We start from the raw sequence: 18,815 nt of genomic DNA, 5'->3' as shown, positions 1-18,815 counted from the left end.
CCTCCTTCTCTCCCCCTGTTATATCCATTACTAGGACTGCCTGACATGCTGGGTATCTTGGCATCCAAACTTCTTCATTGTTACTCTCTGATTTTTTTTAGAATTGAGTCCTATCTTTAACAGTAACAACTACTCACATTTACATAGTGCTTTCCAATTTAAAAACCAAATAGGTGCTGAAAGTATGACTATTTCAATTTTACAGAAAAGAAAATATTGTCTATTAAATTTAATATATATGAAATTTTAAAAGGTTACTTTCCACCTACCTGGGGGAACAAATATAGGTACATAAATCAGCATGAAAATTTTTTAAAAAATTATCAATAATATTCAGATTCTTGCCATAATAAAAGGTCACTTGCTACACTGGCTCCTAGCCACAAATATGTCCTGGTTCCTCGCTGCCCACAAATCATTCTTTAGCTGTTAAACAAGAGGAGTGGGAGGGGGCATCGCTGGGTCTATCCCCTCATACCATAGGCATTGTACATCTTGGGACCCAAATCAGGCCGTACAAAATAGCTGGGCAGTCTAGAAGCCAAATTCAGCCTTCCGTCTCGCTTGGTGTACTCCGGCAGGGGGAGGTTCTCCATCAGATCCTCAAACCTAAAGAAGGGCAAGAGAGAGGAGAGGACATACTGTGCTACAGAAGAAAAGCCTACTAAGTTAAAGTCCCCTTGACTTACTTTAATACTTCAAGGAGCTATGATTTCATAGATGGGGACACGCTCAAATAAAACCGATGGCAAGCTTTCCCAGCTTGTCTTAGGAGACATTTTTTAGTTGCTGTGGTTGAAACAATTCATACCCTAGTAGCCAGTCTTCTGGTGATGTTCAAAACTTAATCCCTTATAACTCTATTTCTCTTGTGACATACCCCTTAAGATGCTGTAGTTTGATTTAGTCTGCTAACCTTGTAGGCATCATGTCTCGGAAATCTTCCCCTGGAGGCCAGTCTTTGAGCTTCAGTACCATTGGCTGCCCATCTTCTGACCTTAGCCGTTCTGTGAGAGATAAAGTAGTCATTTACTAGCCCTGGCTCACTGAACTGAATGATGGAAAATCTCCTGATGCTCAACCTCACAGAAGACTAGCTTTTTTATTTTCAGTTCTGTCTCCCATAGTGGACTAGACATACAACTTTTCCCCTGTCCACAGCTTCAGAGATCAATACACCTCTGGCTAAAAGGGGCTCCATTGTTTGCCAGTGACAACAAACTTTGCTGGACCACAAACTGAGGGCTAGGAATTTATTCCATGAGATGGGCTTCTGCTGTGACCAGTCCAAGGACAAGATTTTCCCATCATGCTACAGTGACCTCTGTGTCTGTTTCTACAGGGGCATACTATGCTGAAGAGCAATATTGGGAAGACAGAGAGCTGGCTTTCTTCCCAGGTTGCACTTAGTGGACATGACCTCAAAGCCACTTACTGCATATGATTTCGAAACCATCCCAGAAGTCACGCACTTTCACATCAGAAATAATAGCACAGTTCCTACAATTCACTAGGTCCACATCCTGGTCTCCAAATTCTTGACTAAATGCTTCTGGCTTCCAAAGTTCAGATTTGAGCTTCTTATGCACCCCAGAAACAAGGACAGGCTGTGGAAAGAAATATCCTGATCAGCAGGGTCATGAAAAAACACTAAGAGCCCCCCAGGGCTGATGAGGAACAGGAATAAGGATCCCTCAGTAACATTTCTTCCTCCTCCTCTTCTTTCTCCTGAGTTCTTTAGCTTGACAACTCTATTATGTGATCTCTGATTCTAACATCAGCTGAAGCTTACAGGCATTGCCTCCACTCTATTATTATCATCACTTTTTCCTCCACCTTCCAGGTCCAATCAGATAAATCACTTCTGTTGCTCTGGATACCTACTGCTATACAAAAGAAAGGTGGGAAGCCAAACACTGACAAAATCAACTTTTGGCAACATTTCATATTTGTAAAGGATAATTCCAGAAATCCCACACTCTTTCCCTTCCTTATATATCTGAAACATGTATAAATAAATGACTGCTTTAATATATTCTTGGTATAACCAAGAAATATTTCCCTGGTAAAGTGTTATACGCCACACCCTCCTCCCCCTAAACACACATTACACCTAATGTTGCTTTCTTTTCCAAGACAATATCCAAACCAGATCACTAATTTCACAAGAATTTCCATGGTCTTTTCCAGAACTCAGTGACAGAGAGCTTGTAGTAATCAAAGGTTCTCCAAAAGCAATACTACCTACAAGAATCTGGTTGCTCTGTCACTAGTTCTCCTTCCCTTCTCCTTTTCTCAATCCCACTAGTATTTCCCTGAGATATGGCAAAAGATTGAATATTCTCTGGAACAGCAGCTATGCCTAAACTACAGCCAGCTATAACTACATATTTTCTGTGGACCCAAGGCTTTAAACAAGGTCCTTAATCAAACTGACCTGGCCTTGCTTCCAACACTCCCGAAAGATCTTCCAGTTGTTTTTGTTGCTGGGGTCATGGAGACATAGGAGCCTCCCATCACAGAGCCAGGAGTGGGAGGTGTGTGGGTCCAGCACATTCAGTCCCATCACCATCTCCTTCACCTCTTTTTGGGTGTCAGTGAGGTTACTGGCCCGTTTTGCAGCATCAGAAGTTTTTTTATTTTCTACCACTGAGGCAATGATGTGGTCGAGGAAGTTGGGAAGACTGGCCTTGTTCTTCACCCCCTGAGACACAGAAGCCCAACATCTATATTTAGTTTCACAATCATCAGCAAAACAGTCAAACGACTCAAACTAACAGAAAAAGTCACTCACCTAGCTAGCCTTATTCTATGTAGGTTCTTAAAACATCCCTTATCAAATGGGAGGAATAGTAAGAAGCATTGTATTTTTTTTTTAATCATCCTACCTTTCACCCAAGTCTATAAAAGACCTAAGAAATTATTTTGATAGTTAAGAGTATATAATGGTAATAAGTCTGTGTGTGGATTGTAGACATTAAAAAAAAAAGCCATCAAAAACACCTATATATTGTGCCTAATTCTTCTTTAGAAACAGGTTCCCTATCCAGTCAAAAGACTAACAAATAACTCAAGTCAGACACATCTACCCCTGCCTTCCCTTTTTTGCCAGTGCTACATAATTTTACTACTGAGAAGGGAATGGTTCAATTTCTGCTCTGTTCCTCCTTAGCAAAACCAATGAGATGATGCCTCATCTCATTTCAGAGATTTTTCAACAGAATCTCATTTTCACAAAGCTTAAACAGCACAGAAGGAGCCTGTCAGTATGGCTTTCAATCTAGAGACCTACACAAAAATGACACCATTATACCTTTCATGAAAGATCCTTTCATGGGATCCAAGGGTTACTGTGGTATCTGAATGCAAGGGAATATAACTAAACTGTAGAAAATGAAGAATTCATAGAAATATGGTAGAACTTGTACGAACTGATGCAGAGAGAATTAAAGCAGATCCAAAAGAACAATGTCCGATGAATATAATGACGTCAATGAAAACAGCACTAAAAGACAACAAAATTAAGTTGAATACAATAGCCAAGGTGATTCCAGATGCTTGATATTACAGCATGTTGGCTGCTTTTCTGTTCAAGAAGTGGTGAACATTGCAATGTTAAATATGCAAACAAACAAAAATAAAAAACCAGATTCAATGGCTAAAGTTATGGGGAGGATACCCACTGTTGAAGATGCTGAGAAGACTGGAGGGAAAGGTATGCTGGTGTCCAAGGAGGCCTGGGGAAGCTTTCCGGGTCCAGAGTGTAGTAGGTCTCGAAGGCTGGAGCCTTCTGTTTTGTTGTTGGAGGCAGCAGGACCCAGTAGCAGGCTGTTAAAGAGCTTTGGAGTTAATGGAGAAACCTTTGCTGTAGAGTTGAATGAATCCAGCCCAAAGGGAGAATGAGACTCCTTACTGAGTACTGATCTCAGGGATCCAGCTTCTTTAAGAAAATAATCATAAGAAGAATATAAATAAAGACAATGTAATGAAGGAAACAGAGAGAAAGTGAATTTCTGAAACATTATAACAGAGTGACAACCATAAAAACAATGAGAAAAGTAGAAAAGAATAAGGGCTTTTCAATCTACAACCTTCGTTGGGAAAGATTATACTGTACACTTAAGAGACAACCAACAGTGAACACAGCAGGTAATACGCTTTATGACTTTGCTCTCTTCCATCTCACTTCCTGTTTTGCCATTTCCTTTTTTTAAATCTGTTTTCATCCAAATCTTTTTGCATTCAAAAATGCAACTGGGTATTCTCAGTTATTCATCTCTTACTTTACATTTTTCCCTAGGCCTCTGCCCTCCTCCAGATGATCCCCTGTGCCATGACATCTTCCTGGAGGGAAGTCAGCCAAGACTACATTGTTGTGAGACCAGCCACATGCAGTTCAATTCCTACACTAATGCAATGCTTCGGGGAAAATGTGCCAAGTCATAGAGAACACTGCCATGACACCTCCGCTCCTTCCCTTCTGATTGAATCTAATTTACCTACCTTTTGTTTCTTCCTTTGCTTTCTGTGTTGCTAAATCCGCCAGCCAGTGCAGAGCAGAGGATGGTGATGTTGTTTCAGTGCAGAGTGGCCTGCTGGGCTTTGTCTCACCACTGCTACTTGATGCATCTGTTTTCAGTGCCTCCTCACCCCGGCTGTCCACGGTGTCAGGTTTGGGTATGAGGTCAGACTCTGGTGTTGTCACCCCTGTTGTTCCTCCTCCACTGGAGAAGGGAGTTTCACTTCCGGAAGAGGAAGCACTGGAATTTATACTGGGAAGCTGAAACATATATAGTTAACAACTGTACTTAAAACAACGTACTCGGGAAAGAAAAATAGGTGAATTGCACATAGTAACACAGAAGGATACCTAAAAAAGTATTGCTAGTGTACCATAATTGTTTTAGACTAATTTAAAAATGCACTGCATTTTTCATATTGTCTGGCCTAACACTTCAACCCTAGTAAAAATATAAACATTTCTGCTGACACCTTCATGCTGTACTTTCTTTCTACCTACCTACTCTTCCCCCTGCATTTTCAATTCCTATGCTTTCATTACTGGCTGTATTCTTCATCCTGAAAGGATTTTGGGATAAAATTAATCAACTTGAGGATGGTTTGTTGTTTTTGTTTTTTTTTTTAACTTTGATAACACCAGGTTGTGTGTATAGACACAGGAATACAGTCTGCAGTATGACAATTTCAAACAAATGAATCAGTCTCTATCACCAGGCTTGAAGATAATTATGCCACAGAGGGTGAACATGTTTTGCTCGTGCAATGTGGCTAAACAGACTAACAGAGTTAAACAGTCTTTTCCAAACTGCGAACATAACAAAGACTTGGAGTCTAACATAACAATCTTGACTCTAAGTCAAAGGTGTTTTAACACTGTATCAAAACAGCACAGACAAAGGAAGGAAAGGAAACCAGGAAGGGACTGGAACATTTCTAAAGCATTCATTGGCTCCTAGTAGATGAGCTGGAACAACTTGGATCTGCTTCTAGATGAGTCTCATATGACCTCAAAGGGAGGAGGTCTGGGGACAAGAAGGATCAAGTTAGGTTATCTCAGACATGAGGAACTGAACCTCAACAAGCAGCTATATTTCATAGTTGCTTTAGAATACATTTAACTTCTTGTTTGTAGTTTTTTTTCTAAGAGGACCAGTAACATCATGGGTAAGATGTTTACCTGTGCATGAACTGGATTTAAGTGAGGCAGAGCTGCCTAAAGTCATCAGCCTCGCTCTCTCTTCCCAAGTCATCAAAGGCTAGTGGCAGGACAAAAGTCAAGACTACTGGTGATGGTGCAGGAGGCAGTGGATGACCTTGGCGTTTTTTGATGCCAGACCAAGCTCTAAGCACTCACTCCACAGCGCCTGTTTCAGCTGACATAGTTTATAGTTAATCTATAAGTAGCTTCCTAAATTGCTTACCTGTGAAATCCCATTAGTGACAGCAGGTCTCAATACAGATTTATTCTGACGACTAATGCAAGGGCAGTTGGCTTTAATTCCCCACTTGCCCCTGGCTGCATGTACCATATCTCCAATATTGTAAAGAGCTGAAAAGAAAGTGAAATATGATTTGGCTGGATAACATTTGAAAGATAGGCCACGAAGGAGAACTTTAAGGAATTCTCCATGTGCTAGAGACCTTTAAACATAGGATAGATATGTCAACCTGAAAACTTCAGAAAATTAATTACCAACTCAGCAAGAGAGAGAATTACTATCCCTAAATGTGACAAGTATTTTTTCTGTATAAGTATTTATGAATACATTGAGATTATCATCTAAATGGCAAATAGTTCTTAAGTAAAAGGAAATGCAGGTGATGGTTCTCTGGATTCACTTTTATTTATAGCACATATATTTCAAAATATAAGCTTAGACATACAGATCTGATAGAAGAAACACAAAAATTAAACTTATATCATGACCCAATCACAAGTATCTATTAATACTATTTAGATGGTCCCTTCATATAACACAACGAAAGTATTAAGTTTTTAGTTACACTTTTTCCTAAACAAACAAGGATGGATTTTCAAGTTTCAAAGAATCAGTACAATGTATAACCTATATTAGATTGCTTGCTGTCTTGGGGAAGAGGGAGAGAAAGGACAGAGGGAGAAAAATTTGGAACTCAAAATTTTATAAAAATGAATGTTGAAAACTCTCTTTATGTGTAATTGAAAAAAAATACTATTAAGTACAAAAAATAAATATACAATCATACAGAAGGCTTAAGACCAGTGTCATTAAGATTCTATGATTTTGGGTTTTTTTAACCCTAATTTTTTAAGACCTGTGCCGCAAATTTCACTTATCTGAAGTCCCCCTCACCAAGCAGAGTGCAGAGTAGGACTTACCTGTGCCAGGGATGATTTGTGTGGGCATGAGATTCTCTGGTTCATGTGACTGCCCCTTTGCACACTTCAACCAAGAGAAAACCTCTTCATCACCAATCTCCTCTGTCTCTGAAATGGGAAGAGTCTCTATTTTTTTTTTCTGGGTATGTTTCCTACCATGGACTATGATATCCCTAACTCCTCTTCCTAAGTCACTAGTTACCCCCTTCAGATTTTCAGAGTTCCTCTAAAAAGAATGTATCCACATGTCTGTGCAACCAGGCAATACTGAAGAAACTAAGGAAGCAGGTGTGAAGACATTCTTGGTATGTGCTGAGGCAACCAAGAATGAAAAGCATAGGAAGGATATATTTTCTTCATTTGGTAAAGGTTTTCCCAATAGGTGAAAACTGGCAAAGAATTATTTTGGAAAGAATGCTGGCTGTGGAGTGAGTGGATACAGGTTCCACTCCCAGGTCTGCAACATACTGCCACTATGATCTCAGACAAGTCTCCTCACTCTCTACTATAGTTGCCTCATCTATAAAACCAAAGGATTAGCATGAATGATTTTCATGGTCCCTTCGAGGTCTGATTCTATGATCCTGTGATATGAATAAGCTGGTGAGTTTAGTCAATGATTGAGGCACAAGATAGTCATATTGTCTCCCCAATCCTTAGCCCTGAAACCTCGACTCACTTCACCCCTAACAGATTCCAGCAGAATTTCCCTGTATTCTCTTTTGAACAAGACAGGGAAAAAGTCACGTACCACTTCGTGGACGACTCTTCCTAAGTCGGTAACAGTCCAGACAGACTCCAAATCCACATTTGCGACAAACCCAATGGATGTTGAAGAGGGTTGTTTCACATACATCACACATTTCTCTGACACCACGTACTGCTCGTTTCCATGCCACTTTTTCTGGAGAAGATCAAGAGGAAGGTAATTTATGGCTGCTAACCCAATAAATAGCAGTAACTCTTCAGAAATATCTAGTGTTTTCAGGGTAAAAAAACCCTACCAATCTATCAAATTAGTAGGAGATACAAAAGGTAGACTAAGTTTTAAAAAATGCTTTTAAACAGACCGTATAAAAAAATCTGCAATAGAATATATTTCAAATGCCCATGATCATGCCAAGATTAACAGCTTTTGAGAAATGTCCCTGGAACTTTTGAGGACTGAAAATCAAGAAGCCTTCCTTCCATGAGACAAGGAGAGTAGTCACAATGTTGTTCCAAATCAAACTTTACCTTGCTTTGAAAATAAGATGTGGCATCTTATATACATGACAATATAATGAATTCCCAATTTCCACTCAGATTGGAAAATCACAAGTCAACTGATATGCCTTGGTACCAAGGAGCACTTTAAATAAGGAAAAACAACAGAGCACCATCTTCTTGTTCAAATAAAACAAAGTGTGGAGAGTAAAATTAGTTCATTAGCATCCAAATTGAGGAGAAAGAATGCACTGGGTCTATCAGTCTCCAGAAGCCCTAAAACAAAATTTTTGAATTTAGTTTAGCTCCTCAGAAAGACTGATATAAGTAGAAGTCTTCTCAATAAAGGGGAAAATTTTCCTACATTCTAATAGTGATTATTTCAGTTCAAAAGAGGGAAGGAAGTGAAACATAACTCCATTTAAGTAAAAGAAACAAAAGGCAGTATGAACTACAGAAAGGCAAGACTTACGGTGTGGCTCTACCATCATCATGGCCTCCTTTTCTGACATAACAAGCTGGCAAAACTGGTCCCCAACATTGGCCAGTATGTATTTTGAGGTCTCCAGATCGATTCCTTCTGCAAGGGAGGAAGAGGGAATCCACAGGTTCATGGCTTCTGGGTCACTTTGCTGGGGACTTAAAAACCCTTCCACACGGAGGATGCCTTTCCGCGTGAAGATGAGCCTGTGGAGGAACCAAAGCTGGTCAAATGCATGGCAGCCACACAGATCAGCTCATGCATGCAATTCAAGTCTGAAGCGAGTTCAGGCTTAAAGAAATAAGGCTGAGGGCAAGTAAAAATTCTCATGGAGTCTGAAAATTTGACCTAAAGTACTGGCCCTAGCCTTCAGGCTCCTGATGCTCTCCACTCTGGCATGCATTACTCCTGAAAATGAGAAAGGCTGGGAACAATTTTTAGGTGTTTTAAGCTTTTTATAAAGGACTGCAAGAACTCCTACAAGCTCCTTTGTTTAAAACAAAAGTTCCCTCAGAGTGCTTCAACCCATTTTCTCTGTAATGAAGGAAAGAATGGTCAACAATCTTGACATCAGGTTTTGGCTCTTACTGGCATATACTTATGGTATGTGCTTGGCCAAGTATCCTCTTTTTAAGCCTTAATTTCCTTATCTATAAACTATACAACTTGCAATCTCTCTTATAGCACTGTTTACAAGGTCAAATCAAAGAGTACTCTGTAAACTTTAAAACGTAGATGTGGTGAAAGCAGGACAGGTTATTTGTGTTTACAATCTCAGGACATGAGAATAATAGGTAGGGCCTTGTTTGGAGGGGGGTGGTGGTAAAAAATAAGGGGCATGGTGAAAGAAAGGTATCCAGACGAAACATAAGATTCTTGGCACCTCCGGAAGTGAAAGAATCGGCAGGCCACAGTGGAATCATCTTGTTCTTGCTCTTTAAACTTTCGGTATCGCTCCAGGCGGCACTCCCGGCACTTGTGCAGGTGAGGGGCTACATTAATGCAGGATCCATCTTGAAGGAAAGGCTCTCCTGACTGTTTGAGCTTTCTCACCTTGCTCATGTCTTTCAGCACTGACTGGCCAACTGTGGTGGGAGAGAAAGAGGGAAAACAAACAAACAAACAAACAAAAAAGACGAACACTGGTCAGAATAGCCTGAAACAAAAGCTAAGATTTGACTGGCAACTATGCTATTCTCAAAGGACATCACTTAATTTTCTTTTTGGCCAAGACAGCTACTAGTTCCCATAGTCCCTCACCCGGCTTACTGGCTGACTTTTTACTACTTATTAGTCTTATTAAAAATGTGTAACTTACCTATTTCCTCTCCAATTTTCTCACCCAGAGAAAGGGGAGAGAGAAAGGACACAGTAGCTAGAAACTGAGGACAGCAGAGAGCTTAGGAAGGGTGTTGTCCTAGCTAGTACTGTACCATCCCAAAGACGGGATGAATGCAAGAGACTAGAGACTCCAATAGACTGCTTGCACTTGCCGCTTATCTTAGGCACTCAAGTAAGAGGTTGTGCTAATTGACCCCAATCAATTCAGGGTATCAATGTTTTAAACCCCATGAGCTTCAAAAGAATATCCCCCCGCCATTAATAATATGTATTCTTCCCAAGTGAACCATAATTCTTTACTTTGCATCATTTAAAAAAAACTTTATACCATTCTTGGTCAGAACTACATATCACAAGAAAGTTTTCTTTCCAGGGTCAAGGGTCCTAGGTCCTAATATTTTGACCAAGGAAGCAAAGATAAGGGATAGTTTAATTCTCTTCTTCATATCTATTTACAAAGGACTGACTTGAAAGCTGGCTGTCTACCCATTATTTGACCTTGCCTTTTACCCAAATTAGAATGAAGTGAAAGTACTTGGACACTGAGTTGATAACTTTGTTATGCACACTACGGTGATTAACTCTAACCCACTGTAATTAAAGGTCGCAGCATAACACACTAAGTATACGAACAGCTAATATCCCTTTCACTTGGAGAATGCTAACCAACTAGTCTCCACCTTTACTAAAGACAAAACAAGGGAAGATGGGCTCAAACTGAAGAGTGATGGAAGATAAAGAAACACTTCCTGATTAAAAAGAGAAACTCAATGGAACAGTATTTACAGGGACTACTGCCAAGAAAGATTGTAGGATTTACTTTTCTGCATGTTAAGAACAGGAGAGACAACCATTTAATTGTTATAGCTTAGATGAGATCTTGCCCAGAGACAAAGGAATGACCTAGATTATAGACCATTCCCCTCAGATTCTCTGTGCTACCAGGGCATAAAGCTCTGCATTAAGGATCCTTATAACTGAAGGAATGTGCCAGGGCACAGAAAATCAATCCTGTGTATACCCTGGTAGCTCAGCTTGGCTCAGCACCATCACCTTTCAGAGGGGCTGTTCTCGGTCGGCCTTTAGGGGCCTGCTTCCCTCTTCCTTTTCCCAGTAACAGTTCAGCATTTCGCTCTCCATTGGGACCCAGTTTTCCCATTAGGTGCTCTGGGATTCCCTTCAACCCAGCCTTGGCTTGCAGCTGCTCCTCAGAGTCACTCAGGTCTGACAGGTCACTATTGGTGCTGGAATCTGAGTCCTGTTTAGATGTCATGCTCCGCTCATCCAGTGAGAACCTTTTTACAGCTTCAAAAGGAGCTTTGTTGTCCTGTAAAAACTCTGTTGAGGAGAGAAAGCCAGTTGGGTGCCTGCCAAAGACATTAGTAAAGGTTTTCAGAAGGGGATTGTCCTGTTGCCCAGGCCCAACTGATGGCTTTTCCTCTGTTGGGCTGGAGGAGAGGGTGGGCATCTCAATAGGTTGTGAAAGACTGCTGGTGGGTGAATTAGAGCGGCCATTTCCCATGGCAGAGAGGCCTGGGACACTAGGAGGCACAGCTGAGCTGGGTGTACTGCAGGCTAGCTTGGAAGAATCAGTTGTGATGAAGAGAGATTTCTTCTTTGCTAAGGATGCTGAATCTGCAGAGGCGTGAGACTCTGGCCAGCCAGAAGCTGCCTTGAGTGCTCCAGTGGTAGCAGAAGTGGAGCCACCTGCTGTCTGAGATGCAAAACTGCTGAAAGGACTGAGATCAGCTTTTTCTGCAAATGCCAGGAAAGGGTTGGATGGCTCTTCACGGGATAACTTAGGGGGCTGCAAAAATAGATTTTCATGATTCTCTGGGGCTCGGGTATTCAAGAGGCTCCTTGGGAAGGCTGGAGTGAGGGTAGGCATGGACTCTGCAGGCATCTTCCGGTCCAGGGCACTGCCAGCCTTTGTATCTGCTGCCAAGGTGGGTTTGCCTTTACAAAACCCAGAGCTCAGGCTCTCGAGGCTCTGTCTGAATGAGTCCCGACCAGACGACTCATCTGACAAACTCTCCGAAATAGCCGTGAAGTAGTTACTTGAGGGCAAAGTCTGTGACATGCACTGAAAAAACAAGTTCTTTGAGAGATCAGAATCTTTCTGGGTTTCTGCAGCAGAATTGGAAGCAAAAGAAAACCCCAAAGGCTTGCTCTCTGTAGCCAAGATCCCATTGGACTGGGCTCTAAGACTTCCAAAAGCCAAGGATTGGGATGAACTTAAGAGAGATGCTCCAAATCCAGAAGAAGCCAAGAGGGAGTTTCTGGAATTCTGAAACAAGAGAGAACCATTATTTCGTGACTTTTTAAAGAGTTGTTTATTATAACTCACCCAAATCTTACAGTTTCTTTCTCAGGCCTGGGAGACAGTATATTCATATTTTTCATCAGTGAACCCCATGACTCAAACATTCTATTAGTCTCCACTACCACAACGTCATAAAGGTGCAGCCACAGTATCTTGGTCACACGAGACATCAATTAAAAGTGTATGGATGCTAGCCAGTTGCCAAAGATAAGACAAGATAGGAATAATCAATGCCAGAAGAGATAAGAAAAACAGGCATACTAATGCTTTGTTGGTACAGCTGTGAAGTGGTCCAACCCCTCTGGAAAGCAATTTGGAATTATTCAAAGAAAGTGACTAAAATGTACATAACGTTTTATCCAGAGATTCCACCACTAGGCATACACACGAAGAAGTTCAATGACAAAAAGGAGTCAGATACACCAAAATATTTATAGCAACACTTCTTACCATAAAAAAATGGAAACAAAGTAGATGCCTACCAACCAGAGAATGTTTAAACAAGTTGTGATACATAAATACAATGGAATGTTGCTGTACTGTAAGAAATGTATCATGTATGTACTTATTTATATATATCTTCTCTCCCTGATCAAAATGTAAGCTCCTTGAGGGTAGGAGCTGTTTCTACCTTTATTTTATGTCCACAGTGCTTAGCATAGTGCCTGGTACATAGCAAGTACTTAACACAAACTTACTGATTGACTGAAAATGTTGAATACAGAGAAGCATAGGAAGACTGGGATGAACTAATAAAAAGCAAAGTAAGCAGTGATAGGAAAACAATATGCACACCAAATGGAAAGAACAAGACAATCTAAAATGAAAGGCATGAAATTATAATGACTTAAGCTTGTCCCTAAAGATAAAGCATGAGAAATATGAGAAGGTATCTCCTCTCTACCTCACCCCTCCTGGTTTCTTTGCAGAGGTTAGGGTCTTCAGTCCAGAAACACTTTAAATTACATTAGAAACTGCTTGAGCTGTCTCTCCTTTTTTTGAATTTATTTTGAAAAAAAAAAATTGTTTATAGATGTATGATTATTTAATACATACTTAATTTAAAAAACCAACCATTGGCATTTTGCATATGAAAAAAACAACCCTGTGGTATGTAAGATTTTAATTACAATATGTAAGAGATGAGAAAACATAAATCACAGTATGTATTTGAAACTATGCCTTACAGGTGAAAATGGCTAAAAACAAAGAGAAAGACAATTTTGGAAATCAGATGACAGAGAAAGGATTCTTTTTTAAAATCATAAAATGTGCTTTACAATTATTTTGATAATCATAATTATAATAAAATTTGGTAATGCTCCAATCCCAGCAAATACTTAATGTATTTTGAAGAAAATAATGAAGTCTTAGGACTTTGGAGAGGGGGCAGGGTCTGTACCCTGTACAGAAGAGGGTGAGAAGAGGTATAAACTCTCTTCCCAATTTTATAGGAAAACACAGAGTGTCAGAGTTGAAAGGGCCCTAAAAGTTCATTCAGTCTAACCTATACCTGAAGATAAATCTCCTCTATATCATTCCTGACAAGGGCGGAAGGGAATATATACTTATATAGTGCCTACTATGCGCCAGGCACTGAGCTAAGTGCTTTTTTACAAATATTATCTCTTTTGACCAATCTGACAGTTGGTCATAGGATATGATTTAAAGTTGGAAGGGGCCACAGATCTATTCCAACTCCCTCATTTTACAGATGAGGAAACTGAGGCTCAGAGACATTGAGTGACCTTCCCATGACCACAAAGGATCTAGGACTCTACTCAAGTTCTTCTGACCCCAAATCCAACATTTTCCACTCCATGCTGCCCTTCTCTTTTCTTTTAATATAAGGCTTAATCATTATTTGTTGATTAATTAGTTAATGACTAATATTAGCGTTACTCTTTGAGATAAATCAGGATTTCTCCTGCTTAATGTCTCAGAACAGGGAAAAATCCAGGACAAGGACATTAGGATTTTTTTGAGGACCATTTATGGTATAAATCAGAGGGCTCATCAGATATTTGTATATAGTTTGTGGGTAATTTGCATATTCTACAGAGATCATGCTGGCTATTATCGGCTATTTTAAAGTTAAAATAGAATAATCACTCCCCAGTGGTGTCATTTAATTTTTTTTTCTTCTCTGTTCCTGTTTGCCTGTAATCACTGACTTGAATCCTCTTATACTTACAGTGTTACAGAGGAGACGCTAACCCTGTCTTGGGTAATGAAAACTCCTTGTTAGTTTACTGGTTAGGTTTGGTCATGCTCTTTGATACCTATATCACTAAAAGAAAGAAGTACGAGTAGCACAAGTTTCAAACATTAAAGTTATGCTTTTTAATCAAAATGGAAAAAAGGAAATATAATTTGTAAACTTTCCTTCAAGTAATTCAATTCCATATCTTCTCACAGGATAAGTAATGAAAAATTACATTTGGACTTGGTATTTAGGGCATTAAGTTTCCCTATTTTGGAATCTGGCATTATAAAGTAGGCATCATTTCCTGTATTTTAAATTATATTCCCAGAGGAAACCCAGGCTGAAATATCAGCAAAATGACAGAAACAGTCCCAGAAATTTCGACAGCCTGACTAGAAAATGTTTTCTAACATACATTTTTACCTATTCAGCTTCTAAAGAATTTTGTAGATCTGCAGCATTTTGTGGTTCTTGTCCTTTAATATGTAAAGCTCGGCCTATTTAGAGCCACATCACCTTAGGTAGAGTCTATTTTAAATGAGTCAAAACTATGAAATGATTCCAACATGATGGAAGTGACAACATAAAATCCTCACTTGGGGTTCCCTAGAGAATCTCAGCTGGTTCACAGCTGAGAACTGAGAGGTATTACTACACTTGTTTATGTCTCCTCTTCAGAAAGAATGATGATCTGTGTAAAATTTTTATTTAAGTCCCCCTTTCCTCTTCTATCAGACACATCCAACCTTACTTTTTCCTTGATACCAAGAAATTATCATGGAAGAGGCAAGCCTCCATGCTGATGAATAGTCAGGTGAAATTTATTATTTTTAAAAGTTTCTCTTTTTTATCATAAACATGACAAATATCAGCTAAGATGCCTATTACATTTTTACCTGTATCTTATAATCTTTGTGTCTTTAAGGATGCAAGATCCTTGAAAGTATGGATCACAACTCTACCTATTAGGCATAGTGCTTAGCACACAGTGGACACCTTCAATTTTTGCATTTTTCTTTTAAGTTGTGAGCTAGTAGCCAGTTTAAAAAAAAGACAATACCACACATTATAGTGGTAAACATAAAAACGCACCAATGTTTTAGATCGTTTTAAAAAACTGTATTTGAGAAATCTGCTTATTCTAATTTAGATAAAACTAAATTTACATTTTAGCAACCAACTACAATCAAAAAACAGATTGAGAATATGTGAGGTAGTTGTTTATCACGACCAACCCTGTTAATTTTTCAAAAGAAATTACCTGAAATATGAAAAAATTAGAAAGAATTTTTGTTGAACCCGATTATGGAAAAATCTCAGCCTTTGGGAAAAATTTATTAGAAAATTATGAACTGAAAACAAAGGATGGTAATGGTAGCCTACACAAAGCTTTAATTACAGTGTTCACTACTACAAACACTGTAATTCATTAACCTTGCCTTTTATAGGCCTAGTGAAGGATGCAACTGCTACGTGAACCAAATGGATAACTGAATTTAAAAAGATTCTCCACCGGAAACATCTTAGCATCTCATTAAACTGGACTGCATAATCAGTTTTTGATTAGCTCAATTGTTGAGGCACCTATCAAGAATTGATAAAGTTATTAAAACAGATGCACTTGCCAAAAGAGGGAAATGACATCTCATGAAGCATTAAAGAACCTGTCTACAGAGTATAATTTAACAGTATCTTAGAAATTATATTTTCCTATGACAATTGAGATGGCTTCTAATGTGTGAACTACAGATAATAATAAAAAAAAATGAATAGTGGCTGTAAAACACTCGCCCCAAGTTTCAGTCACTTACCTCTCCCTGAGCCTGAGACCAGCTGACTTTCTGTTTCTCCTGCAGGGTCATTGCTGAAAGGCCAGTGTCGGAGATCCTCACGGTGGTTGGTGTTGAGCTGGTGGTTGTGACCATGGCTGTTGGAACTGCCAGACTCTGAGCACCTTGATCCAGTGATTTTCCAGCCTCCTTGTTTCCAGCTCCACCCACCTCTGTGACCAAAGGTGATTGACCCGGGGCTGAAGAATATGGAGTGAAAGGTACAGGTATGTCCCCACCTAGAGGCTCATCCTGAACCACCAGAGTCCTGCCGTTCTCTTTGGTGTATGTGGCAAATCGAATGTTTCGATTGATCTGGGGAACAAATGGAGGCAGCTGCTTGGCCCTTTGATCCAGCCCTGGCTCTCCACTGGCACTCCCTTTCCAGGGCCCTCGACTTGCCTCGCTTCCATCGCTCCCATTGCTGTCTACTTCACTCCTTTCTCCTTTTAATTTCTTCGTTGCAGGGTCACACCCAGAGTCCGAAGCACTTTTCCTCCTTCGTCCATCTTTCCCCTCTATGCTCTCTCTTTTCTTCTTTCCTTTGGAGGGCTTTACCGCTTTTAATGTGCCTCCCTATAAACACAAAATTCAGAAAACTTTTATTAAAAAGGAACTTCTATCTTGTTAATATCATAAACCATTTTGCTATTATGTTTCCAGAAAGAAATAAACAAAGAAGCAAAGGTGGTTAAGTTCTAATTTCAGCTTTAACATATATTCCTTTTTGGTCAACTATTTTAAGCTATTATGAACTTACTCTATTCTACTTCTAGCATACCTTTACCCTTCATAAAGGCCTCTGTCACCTCAGAGGGACTTCAAACATCAAATATCCTCTGTATAAAAGACACTGCTCTAACACTGGCTCATTGTTGCCATTCCAAAAGAATATCTGTATGGCCCAGGCCATATGGGAGATCTCCAAGGCTTCAAAACATACAGGCTCTCACATATTACAATGTTACAGCATAAAATGACAGCACCCAATCTTCCCAGGATAAGGGATTTATGGGCCCTTTAAAATAAAAAATTTCATTGTGTATCTGTCTCTGACATAAAAGCAAACATCTCAGTTAGAGAAATACTACCATTTGCTCTAGCCACAAGTCACCAACGTGTATAATAAGTACAAACAACAGCAAAATAAGAAAACCCATATATCATAAAGCTAACTATATCATTCCCCACCAAAAAAAGGTACTATTTAGTAGATGTGCCTTGCACACTTAAGTAGTTTCTAAAATTTCAAGTGTATGTATTTATTATTATTTAGACTACTTGGCTAAATATGAGCTAGGGAGCTTTAGTAACAATCTCCCAATTTTCTATTTCACAAGAGAATAGGCTTGAAAAGAGGAAAGAAGTGTAAACTACCATAGTTTTCACAGGCAGAACTATTATCATACTTCAGTAGTAACAATGTCAGAGCCCATGAAATTAAGTTAGGTATCACTGGTGAGGCTGGATGTAAGGATGAGGATGATGCCTACAGCAGAGGGCTGGAATGGACCATCTACAACTCTGAAGAATATCTTCTTTAAAGGGTGCCCAGAGATCCAGCTGGTTTTCTGTGATTCATGTCAGCCACTAGACAGTCTTGGACAGCCTTTGTTGACTGTCTACAACTTGTGATTTTCTTGGCCTGGGCATCCCATTCTGAACCAGTCATTCTTCTCAGGACTGTCTGGAGAGCACAGTGAGGTGTCCTGCTAGATGAAGTACTGCAATATGCTAGCCACAAGCATTTCTTTAAGTGTGAACGTTGGCCATATTAGTTAACAATGACAATAATTAACCCTAAATCTTCTTAGTCTTAAGGCATCTCATTTTACTTTAATTCATTTTGATACTGGTCTTGGATCTATTTCATTTTTATTCCTATGTTATTTAACCAGTAAAACACTGGTAATCTCTGTTTCCCCTCACTGTTTTGATTCTTACTGCCAGTTCCATACATTCTGCACTTTATCATCTTCCTTATTATTCTCATCATACCAGTGCACTGAAAGATATCATTATCAGAGGTTTCCATACGAAAGGATAACAAATATTCCAGCTTGACCTAGCCCTGATAGCATTCAATCAAGACAAAAATGATGCCCAGAGAGCCTCGTGAAGAGCTGCCTTTCACAGAAGAAAGAACTCAGGCAGCAACGTCAATAAAGAACTGTGGAAATGATACTGAAAAGTCACTGACAGGTAGCTTTAACTTGAAGGAGTTTCATATTCAGTTTAACTGATACAAGCCCTGATCTATAACACACAAACTGTTTTACTGGCAACAATTTTGAGTAACTTGGTGAGTGCTGCACACTGTAGGAAGCACTAACAAAATGTTATCATAAGATTTCACATACTCTTTGGAGCCCATCAATGAAGGAATGAATACGATGCAGTTTCTCTTTAATTTATTTATGACTCTATGTTATACTGCTTACTAAAGTTTAATACAATAATTCGGTCCAGCACATCTTTCAAACGTACCAGTACAGATGTAATATCTAAGAAGGCAAGAGTTTTGGTCTTTTGGTTTTGAATCTGAGAGT

The 18,815-nt window shown here is 39.5% G+C and overlaps 1 protein-coding gene across 2 annotated transcripts in view; it reads right to left on the bottom strand.

Annotated features, from left to right (window-relative positions):
- The window catches only part of KDM3B (lysine demethylase 3B), a 52,913-nt gene that overhangs the window by 5,163 nt on the left and 28,935 nt on the right, over positions 1–18,815 (bottom strand). For both annotated transcript variants that reach the window (XM_027856607.1, XM_027856608.1), the window contains exons 7-19: positions 16,249–16,842; positions 10,962–12,195; positions 9,451–9,652; positions 8,559–8,773; positions 7,632–7,784; positions 6,881–6,988; positions 5,943–6,070; positions 4,504–4,780; positions 3,684–3,940; positions 2,438–2,704; positions 1,436–1,607; positions 917–1,007; positions 479–609 (exon numbers count right to left, since the gene is read on the bottom strand). In XM_027856607.1, the coding sequence (XP_027712408.1) occupies positions 479–609; positions 917–1,007; positions 1,436–1,607; positions 2,438–2,704; positions 3,684–3,940; positions 4,504–4,780; positions 5,943–6,070; positions 6,881–6,988; positions 7,632–7,784; positions 8,559–8,773; positions 9,451–9,652; positions 10,962–12,195; positions 16,249–16,842 (3,829 nt within the window). The remainder of the gene's footprint in view (positions 1–478; positions 610–916; positions 1,008–1,435; positions 1,608–2,437; positions 2,705–3,683; positions 3,941–4,503; positions 4,781–5,942; positions 6,071–6,880; positions 6,989–7,631; positions 7,785–8,558; positions 8,774–9,450; positions 9,653–10,961; positions 12,196–16,248; positions 16,843–18,815) is intronic.

Source organism: Vombatus ursinus, unplaced genomic scaffold, assembly GCF_900497805.2.
Source record: "Vombatus ursinus unplaced genomic scaffold, bare-nosed wombat genome assembly UNPS02011572.1, whole genome shotgun sequence".
Taxonomy (NCBI): Eukaryota; Metazoa; Chordata; class Mammalia; order Diprotodontia; family Vombatidae; genus Vombatus; species Vombatus ursinus.
Note: the sequence above shows the minus strand (reverse complement) of the source record. Positions and strands in the feature narration are given on the sequence as shown.